The sequence below is a fragment of the Eubalaena glacialis genome, chromosome 8 (assembly GCF_028564815.1).
Source record: "Eubalaena glacialis isolate mEubGla1 chromosome 8, mEubGla1.1.hap2.+ XY, whole genome shotgun sequence".
NCBI classification, from domain to species: Eukaryota; Metazoa; Chordata; class Mammalia; order Artiodactyla; family Balaenidae; genus Eubalaena; species Eubalaena glacialis.
This window is the reverse complement of record NC_083723.1, coordinates 66,982,991-66,993,671: the sequence shown is the minus strand read 5'-3', so window position 1 is coordinate 66,993,671 and position 10,681 is coordinate 66,982,991. Positions and strand designations below refer to the sequence as shown.

At 40.6% G+C, this 10,681-nt stretch overlaps 1 protein-coding gene across 1 annotated transcript; it reads left to right on the top strand.

Annotated features, from left to right (window-relative positions):
• Positions 1-1,483: 1,483 nt before the first annotated feature.
• TAC1 (tachykinin precursor 1) lies at positions 1,484-9,516 on the top strand. The gene is made up of 7 exons (XM_061197760.1): positions 1,484-1,534; positions 1,996-2,127; positions 3,183-3,279; positions 3,753-3,797; positions 4,276-4,299; positions 5,753-5,806; positions 9,467-9,516. Exons 2-7 carry the CDS (start codon positions 2,005-2,007, stop codon positions 9,514-9,516), a joined length of 393 nt encoding a protein of 130 aa, XP_061053743.1. The 5' UTR covers positions 1,484-1,534; positions 1,996-2,004.
• Positions 9,517-10,681: the final 1,165 nt, after the last annotated feature.

Sequence of the window (10,681 nt, the reverse complement as noted above, 5' to 3'; positions counted from 1 at the left end):
TCTATAGACATGCTGAAATATTTACAGTTGAAATTATGTCTGAGATTTGCTTTGAAATAATCTGAGTGGTGGGGAAATAGGAAGGGTTTGTAAGTGAAACTTGCAAATTGTTTCAAGTGGATGATTCTCTCTACTTTTGTATATGTTTATAATTTCCCATATAAAAAAGTTATAAAAACAAATATAACGCGTTGCATTGTGAGGCTAGGCCTAAAGAAATTAGATAGACACATGGGAATTTCAAAAGTCAGGGTTATTTAAGAAAGAACAACAAATATTAGAAGAAAAAATATTGGTTTATATGAATTGCAATAAATTATTTCCTTTATGCACTATACTAAGAACATCAGAATTAACTGGAAAGCATAGTACTTACTAAGGAAAGAGGAGAAAACAACTCCACCCCAGATACAACAGTCATTTAGTCTGCAAGGCAAACCATGGGCTCATGGAAAGCTGTGATATCTATACAGATGTTATTTGTCAAATAGTTTCGTATTGATAATGACTGCCCAATTAACATCTTCACTACACTTATTTTCATATACAGGAGAAATCTATGAAGGATCTTAAGAGTCCTTTAGTGACAACCGGGAAGGATCCTGTACACCTCTGGTGCGTTTCTTAGTCTTCAGTGAGAAAGGGTAGGAGAGAAGCAAAAACGTACCCCTGCTCCAGCATGTAGCTAGCTAGCTTGGAACAAAAGATATCCTAGAATGGCACTGATACAAAAGTTCTACGTGCAATGCCAGGTTTAAATTCCCCTGTCTCCAAAACGTAAAATAAATCTGCTGCCATCGTCTGAAATCCTATGGGACTGAAAAATCCTTTCGTATTACTGAAGAAACGGCAGTATTCTAGCTAATTTGGGAGAAAGATGTTCTGCTCGTAGAAAGATGCTATTGATATATCTCAGAAACACTTAAGACACTCTGCAGATGGAAATAGGGGGGAAATGTCTCCCTACCCCGCCCCCATTTGAAGTTCTCCTTTCTTAGTCTGATTTTCGACAACAATATCTTAATACCCGAAGTTATTTGGCCATCCTTGGAAGTGCAACTTACCCTCTAAAGGGACTTAAAAGTTGCCTAAGTCTGAGGAATGAGTCACTTTGCTCAGTTTTGATGAGTAATCTCAGGTGTCATGGAACCCCATTCTGAAGAAAAAGAGGGGAGGGGGCGTCAGATCTGCAAACGGAAGAAGACAGGCCGCTGGGGATTGGATGGCGAGATCTCGATTTTCCTATAATTGCGTCATTTCGAACCCAATTGGGTCCAGATGTTATGCGCACCGACGGATTGCCGTCTCAGAAACTCTCAATCAGACGCAAGCGAAAGGAGAGGAGGCGGCTAATTAAATATTGAGCAGAAAGTCGCGTGGGGAGCGTGTCACGTGGGTCTGAAGGCTCAGCGAACCTGGGATAAATACCGCGCTGCAGCCAGCAGGCAAAAGCGCGAGCTGCTGCGACAGAGAGTGCCGGGCGCCCAGCGAGCGCTCCGACCCGCCGAGGAACCCCAAGGGCTGGTCAGCCGCAGTAAGTGCCTGCGCCCTGCCGGGTGGGCTTTCCGCACCGCGCACCGCTCCGAGGCGGCGTCTAGCAGGGCTGGATGGGCCGCTGCGGCGAGGGACAGCGGGGAGACAGCTGAGGGACAGCGGGGGGACTGCGGGGAGACGGCGGCGAGACGGGTATCCCAAGTGCCTTGTCCCTCTTTGTCTTCCACCCGCAGAGCCTCCTGGCTTGAAGGTGTGGATTGGTGGGTTGGGGGCTGGGGGAGCTGGGATCTAGGAAGAAGAGGATTTGAGAAGCTTTAGGGCTTGATTCTCTTTCCTAAAGGGTACCGACAGGACTTTAGCCCTTAGGCGGTTTATCTTGTTTCAATCGACCTTGAGTTCCGTTGTGGGATCGAAAATTCTGCTGCCTCAACTCTTGGATAGACACCCCCAATACATATATATTTTTTTCTCTCCTCTGCCTCTTCTCCCCACTCTTCCCAGAAATCCAACATGAAAATCCTCGTGGCCTTGGCAGTCTTTTTTCTCGTCTCCACTCAACTGTTTGCAGAAGAAATTGGAGCCAACGATGATCTGAATTATTGGTCTGACTGGTCCGACAGAGACCAGATCAAGGTGAGACCCGGTCCCAAGATGGCCCGCGCCGTTCTTCATGGGCTTAGGAGGTGTCACTTACCCCCCGCGATAGCATCCTAGTTACCCTAGCGGGCACCGGGACCGCAACCAGAGGCGGTGGAAGCGCGCCGGGGGGGATGTAGAGGAACGCCATCCCCTGGGTCCCACACGAGATTTTGCATCCAAGAACCAAGTTTCCTCCCGAGGGCTGCATCGTCGGGTCTCGGGAACTCTCTGGAGGAATAATACCCTCCCAGGTGATCCCGGAATCCTCACAAGACTGGAAACCTCACAAGGTTTCATCCCCTGGTAACGTGGATTTCGGAGACTCAGGTCCAGCTGCAAGGACCTGGCATTTGGAAATGCTGGGGCAGGGGCAGAGGAGTGCGCGCCCGACGCAGGCAAAAGCAGGGGCAAGTGGCGAGGTGCTGGGGTCTTGGAGGGGCGCAGGTGGGTAGGAGGCTAACTTCCTGCCATGACTTTTATTTTACGGACCTGGAGACGTAGCCGCAAGTTTTCCTTTAGATTGCTCGCAGGCTATTCGCGCAAGGGAGCGCGCCCCGCCGGAACAGTGAAAGTCGCGCACTGTTAGTCGCTTGTAAAGGGCTGTCACCTTCCCTACCCTCCCCCCGCCACTCCCCCCACACACACCTGTGAGCATTTAGGGCGGTGAGAAGTCTCCAAAACCCGAGCTAGAGATGAACAAAGTCCGGTAGCTGAGCGGCAGATGAGTGAGGGTCCCTGGGATGGGAGGAAAGAGGGGAAAGTGAGCAGGGCTTGGAGACGACGAGCCTCCAGCTAACTGGTTAGGGCTAGGCTTCGGGGAGGCGGCGGCGCCGGACACGAATTGGGCGGGGAGGGGTGGAGAGAGGCAACGCCCAGGTGTGGGGAGGCCCGGCCTCCTCTCTCCTCGGAGCTGGTTCCCCAGCCCTGGCTTGGCCTGTCCCCACCGCCAAGATTTGCCCCGGGCTGGAGCGCACCGCCAGAACGACTCTAGTTTGCCGGCGCCTTGCACTGGTTGCCTACACGCCCCTGTCGGTGCGTCTGTCCTCTAGGAGGAGCTGCCCGAGCCCTTTGAGCATCTTCTGCAGAGAATCGCCCGCAGACCCAAGCCTCAGCAGTTCTTCGGATTAATGGGCAAACGGGATGCTGGTGAGATGGGCAGCCATCACCCTCTCTGTCTCTCTGGGCAACCCCCACCCCCCCGCCACTCCCACCCCGGAATCCTAGCTCATGCTCAGAGCACGCAGTCTCTCTTGATCTATGAGCAGAGATCTCCACCCTAAAATGGGTATATCTCCCGGAGCGCGACTCTGGCCCTCACCCCGCTAACACACACATGCCACGGAGGGAGGGAGAGATCGGTCCAAACCACCAAGAACAGGAACCAACCTTAAGCTAAGTGCTTCCTTGACTAAGGATCCAAACTGACAAAGAACAGGAAGGAACGGGGCCTCCAGGGGATATCAGAATGTTCTCAGTCCATGTGGAAAACTGACTTTAGACCACTGGGGTTAGATTAGATTTAGGTGCCAGTGTCTCATGATAGAAATATTTAATTTCCTTGAATTCTCACACCATCAGTGGAACGTGTAAACAGTTAATGTCAATTCGTCTCTTGTCAGATTCCTCAATTGAAAAACAAGTGGCCCTGTTACAGGCTCTTTATGGTAAACATTTCTATAAATCTTTATTTTACTCTTGTGAATGCACATGTATGAAAATGGAGAATGTCTTTTGTGGGCTGAAATACAGATTCTTGGTTGACTATTGAATAAAGAGATGGGTTTGCTCTCTCTCTCTTGAGCATCAAAGCTGACCGGCCTTGAAGATGTGTCTCTTATAAGAAAACAAGACAGGTGGTAAGGCCAGGCAGTTCAGGCCTCAGGAGTCTCACAGACCTGGGTTTGAATCTGTGGCCCACATAAATCACTTAAAAATATTCCTTTTGTTTAAAATATTATGTTTTTATTATTAATAATTTGGATAGCATTTATGATTCTGCTATATTCCTCAGGATAGTACATGAATGGAAAATGTTGCATTATTTAAAAAATCAATTTATTTTATAATTCTCTTTAAAAGATATAATGTAGCTCCTTTAAAACAAGTCTACTGTGTTTGTTAATTTTATTTTTCTTTCTATAGGACATGGCCAGATCTCTCATAAAAGTAAGTTCCAAATTATTTTGACATTTATCATATGCAAATGTAAATTAGATTGAATTCCACTTTACATAATAACTTATTTTCTGTTGTAATGTAGAACTTAATATTTTTAATTAACACAATTTAAGAATGGAGCAGACTCATAGTACATCCAGAACATGAATGTTTAAAGCTCTGTTGTTTAAACATATCATACTTACCGAAAGGATGCATTATATTAAAAATCCTTTAACTCTCAGCTGAACTGTTGCTGAATTCCTGACCCACAGAAACTGAGATAATAAAGAAAGAAAGGAAGGAGAGGAAGGAAGGAAGGAAGGAAAGAAGGAAGGAAGGAAGGGAGGGAGGAAGGAATCCTTTAACTCCTGTAAATTGTTAGTTTTAGATAAGAATTTCAATCCTAGGGGTAAAAATCCACCACACATTCCTCTCCCCTCATCCCCACCCCACCACTTCCACTGAAAAAACAAAAGCAAAACAAAAATCAAAGCATTTATAGGCATCTCCTAGTTCATTTTAGTATGCTGGATTCCATGATGACATCATTTATTATAGCAATCCAGCAGCCAATTAAGAGGATGGAGTGAATGTCTGAGTAGAGAATCCATACTAAAGGTAAAGATAGATAAAGTTGTAGAAAGTACCAGGGGTCCATCTTAATCACATCACTTACCCCAAGGTCCACTCACTTACTCCAACTTGGATTTTGATTCACTGGAAGCAGAGTAGAGGCCACACTAAGATAGCAGCCGTGTTCTTAGCTAATATAGTATAAACCAAGAGACATCCTCCCACTAGAGTTAAAATAATAATCCTTTCCAAAGGCTTCATCTTTGAAAGTAAATAAATCTTATTCATATTTACTTTCTCAGGACTTGACTTTCAAGGGAATTATATATAGCAAAATTCCATGTAATGAAAATAAATGTACTCTATTAATGTCAAAACTAACGTACTTTTTCCAAAAGAAATATTTTTTAAAATCCAATAAAATAGCAATAGTGAACTTTAGAAGTTTATAATTATCAGGTACAGGAATCTGATTTAACTAAGCTTCAGTTTCCTGAGAAATACAACATATTCAGTAATATGAGGAAATAAGCTTTGATGTTTCTGTCACACAAATGTGAAACTGACTCCCTAAACATCAAAGCTAGCTCAAATAGCAATATTTAAAACATTGTATATAGACAGACAAAATAGAATATGAATAAAGTGTACTTGCTAATATTTAGATATAGAATTGAGAAAAGTGCTTTCATTGTATTATTTTTATTTAGTGTCATTTATAAGACTTACTAGGAATCTTTATTTCTTCGGGCTCACCAAAACTTGAAATAATTATATATCTATTATATAGGCATATATTTGGAAGCTTGCTTTTTTTTGGTACTAGTTATAACAGTTTATTTCCAGAGATATACATATTAAAATACCCCTAAATGTATTTTTCCAGGGCATAAAACAGATTCCTTTGTTGGACTAATGGGCAAAAGAGCTTTAAATTCTGGTATGTATAAAACCATGACTGCAAATAAACAGTACCTTAAATCTACTTCTATTTTCTCTAAGGCATTCTTTTCAAAGTATTAAACAGGAATAATAAAATTAAAATGAGTATTTATGTTGAAAAAAATCTAATTGCAATAAATAAATCCAAGAATGGATTTATAGATGATTGAGCTAATATCACCACAATATCAATCTATCCTTCTCAAACTCCCAGTGTCTGCCACATTTAATCATTACCTAACCTGAATCTTTGGGCTAGTCTAATACCCTTTCCCTTACATCTGTTCAATAAGCCACATTTAACCTTACTGAACTAAGGGGGATGGGGGATGGCGGAGATAAGACCGATAATTTTACTTGTTACCAAGGTAATTGGAAAGTCTTACAAAAGGTTAAATCTGACAGTCTTCCAACACAAAAATAAATAAATAAACAAAAACAAACAAATCCATTTTTACAAATCACTTGCTCTTTATGCCATTATAGAAGCTCAAACTCTAAACCTCCTGACGAATGTTTAAGACTAGGAGAGTAACATAGTCAGTTCCAATGCCTTCAAAAACGAACACAATCAAATTAGCCTAGAGGGTTATAATCAGTTCTGGCTATAAAACCCTTAGAGAGAAGGAGTGCCACAATTCTCCTCATAACCCAGTTTAAGTCTGAACAACTCTTTCACTTGATGTAAAGCCTGCATATTTCCTTTCTTTTCTTTAATTTCTATCTTCTATGTAAATGCCATATGCATATATCTGAAAACTCTAATTTCTTAACTCATTCATCACAGTATTTTCAAGGTTAAATAACCCCTGTATCATTTTCATAGAAACTGATATTTTGTTAAGCTCATTCAGGCCTTATAGTTCGTAGTTTAATTTGAAAGCTATTGAAATTCTCTTTATTTTACTTGCAGTAAAATTAGAATTAAAATACTAATCATGTAATTAATTAGAAAGTAATCATCACCTGTCTTATCCATTTAGAATATTTCTGGTTTCCTGAAAATCTGTAAGTAAAATATGCTGGCTTAATTAATCTGAAAAAGTCATGCAAAAATGAGGTATCCTAGTATTTTTTTTTTTTTAGTTTCATTTTGTTTTTGGCTGCATTGGGCCCTCGTTGCTGCGCGCGGGCTTTCTCTAATTGCGGTGAGCGGGGGCTACTCTTCGTTGCGGTGCGCAGGCTTCTCATTGCGGTGGCTTTTCTTTTTGCGGAGCACAGGCTCTAGGCGCACGGGGCTTCAGTAGTTGTGGCTTCAGGGCTCTAGAGCGCAGGCTGAGTAGTTTTGTCGACCCCTGGGCTTAGTTGCTCCGAGGCATGTGGTATCTTCGCGGAACAGGGATCGAACCCATGTTCCCTGCATTGGCAGGCGGATTCTTAACCACTGCGCCCTCAGGGAAGTCCAAGGTATCCTCGTATTTATATTGGTTCTCTACCTTCCAGATTTAGACACTACGTTTGTATTTCTTCGTCAGTAATTTGGAGGCTTCTCAAGTTTAAATTTTAAAGAAGTTACCAGTGTACCTAATGAAAAACTAAAATTGTTTTATTAGTATGTATTATCTTCCAGCTTTTGGAAATGGAATATAAGTTTAAACCACACTGGCTTTATTTGTATCAGAAGTGTACACTAGCCCTTATATACCTGTGGTTTTCTTGATAATCATACCAGCCAACAACTTGCCATTTTCAGAATTGATAAAAGGTTTCAGAACATGCTTAACTTTACAAATAATATAGATATGTGCAATTTGAACAAATTAGATGCTATTAAATGTACTTAAAATAATATAATTATAGATAATATTAAATAGAATCACTGTATGAATCAGAATCAGTTTATGACTAAATCTTTGCTCCGCCATTTTAGTTAAGAAAATATAAAAGGAAAAAATGGGCAAACATGTAATTTATACCCAATCGGGTACATTTTCATATAATCACTTGAGGCAAGGTTATCATAGACACCTTGTACAGCCATCCGATCCTTACCCTGTTGTGGTCACAGACCCCTTTGACAATCTGAGTAATCTAGAAAGTGTCTTCCCAGAGAAACCCTTATCAGTTCATACACACAAACATTTACATATGGTTTTAGAAGATTCAAGGACCAGGTAAGAAACTCTGCTTGCAATTAAGAGGATGTTGTATTTCAGCTCAATCACTAATCTGTCTTTGGTTAGTTTACATTCGCATTCACTTCCCTTCTCTGAGGAACAAAATTATGTTACCGAAAGCTTGTCAGGACCTGAACTTGTGCTGATCATCCTCCTCCTACAAACAAACCAGGGTCAGAAATGGACTGTTTCTTTCCTTCAGAACTGCCAAGATTGGGCCTCAGACTATTCATTCCGCCCCAGAGGTGTGTGCATGATTGACATAAAACATTCACCTTATTGTTAACCTCACTTAAGGGAATCTTGGATGCTAATGAGAACCTGCTCAGTGGTAAAAGGGGAAAGTGGTAACACTGGAGGCTTTACCTACCTACTCTTTCAACAAATCCTTCTCACTGAGAAAATTGTTTAGAGTGGCACCTATGATTCCTACATGTCTTTCACAATTCTTTCTACTATTTCTATTTAAATTCAGTATTTTATACATGCATACTGAATTTTTAAAAGCACAGTAGTTTGACTACAATGTAAATCTAAGTGTATAAAGTATTAGATAAAATGATGAAAATATATACTTAAGTATTTTGATCACAGCAATCTGATCCTTACCCTTTTGTGGCTGCAGACCCCTTTGAAATTATATTTAATAATATAATATAATATAATGTAATTTGGTACTTTTTTCTGTCCATATAGTCAAGGTACTTAAGTTACTTGCTAGCTATATGTTAAATACCTTTGGAAGCAGTGATTAATCTTTCACAGGCCATTAGGGTGCTAGGAGGTAAGTTAAACTCTGTTGTATTTAGATGGCTCAATTGCCCTACTTACAGACAATGAGATTGTTTTTAGTCTCAAGGACAATCTATCATTGGGAGGAATCCACAAGATAGGAAGAGACCCTCACACCATTAGGTACCCCTATACCAGAAATCAGCAAACTCATTCTGTAAAGAGCCAGATAGTAAACATTTTAGACTATGTGAGCCATGCAGTCCCTGCAGCAGCTACTCAGGTCTTCCATTTTAATGTTAAAGTAGGCGTAGACAATACATAAATTAATGGGTGTGGCCATGTTCCAATAAAACATTATTTACAAGAAAAGATGGTGGGCTAGATTTGGCCCATGGCCTGTAGTTGGTTGACTCTGTCCTAGAATAAAAGTCCCACATTTTGCTTTCATCCTCCTACTATTCCGGTTTACTTTAGGCATTGTCCTTTCTATAAATCACCATGGTGTCCGCCACTGCTTGAGAAAGCTGTGGAGAATCAATGTTGCAGTATATTGTGGAAATACACTTTGGGGGCACCAAGTCTATGAGGATGACCAAAATAACCAAGAATTCTGTGGACAGATCACTTCCAATCAGGATAAAGACTGAGGCCCGATTGGAAGATGTGCAAATAAGACTCTTAGAAATACTTCAATGGAGTGAAAAAAGTAATTATGAGTTTAAAATAAATTTCTGTATGCCTTGAACTTTGTTTAACTGTGTCAGTGAATCTTCTTAACAAACCCTTTACCTTATCTTTGTTCTCAGTGGCTTATGAAAGGAGTGCAATGCAGAATTATGAAAGAAGACGTAAATAAACTACCTAACGTATTATTCATTGAGCTTCATTTGTGTCAATGGCCAAGGCAAGATAAAATGAGACATGCGCTATGAGGAATAATTATTTATTTAATAATAATTGTTGTTTTGAGTTGAAAACTCAAAAAGTATTTATTTTTCATATTGTGCCAATATGTGTTGTAAAAGCGTGTTGTAATTCTAATATGACAGCTCGCTCAGAAGTAGAAGTCAGTGGTAATTTCTCAACAAAGCACAGTATTCAATGAAGTTGTAAAAGCCTATCAGAGATATAGTCTCCAAAGAAAGAAACCATTTCTCTTTGTTGGCAGCAGTCATGTCAGCTACTACTAAAGAAAGGAAACTCACAGACAGGCTGTGCTTCTCCATTTGTTTTCATGGTGAAAGTGTACTGAGACTTGGTACCAAACTGTGTTTGTATCACTGCAGCATGTTTCATGTTTTATGACTATATAGAGATGTTTTAAAAGTATTAATGTGACTCTAAGGTCTTTATTTTATTGTACAATGTGTTGTGATAGTTTACATTTTAAATAAAAGAAAAAATATCTTGAGAATTGGGTCTTATTCTTTCATTAACATTTATGTCAAATCAGCAACCTTTCTTTTAGTAGATGAAATATGTTCCAAGCTGTTTTTGGCTGCTAAATACTGAAACAGAAAACTACTAAATCTCTCTTTCTTAAGGAAAATGACCAAAATGTAATCCCAGTTTCTCTCACACACACACTTTCGGCACAGGATCATTCATGGAGAAAACAATTACATTCTGGTCCCCAAAACAGTAAAGGCTCAGTTCTGTTTATATGTGCTTATGATTCCCTTTTACAAATAGGATAATCTATTTTAAAGATGCATTTCACTGGTTATTTCCTTGTTTTGTAAAACATCAGCACACTACCATTTCAGCCCTGTTTAAAGCCCAGGAATAAATGCAGCAGTGTTTGAGTCTCACTAGAATCAATACACCAAACCAAACTCTCACAAAAGTCACTGGAGGATGCTACAGAAAGATAGGGAGCTGATAATATGGCATCACCCCCATAACAAAGATAAGAGCCGCTTTCTTGCATATCTAAGGACTGCCTGTGAATTGCTAGTGCCCTTAACACTCCAGCAGAAGCACGTGTATCAGAAATACAGGGCAATCAGAGGGAAGCTCTT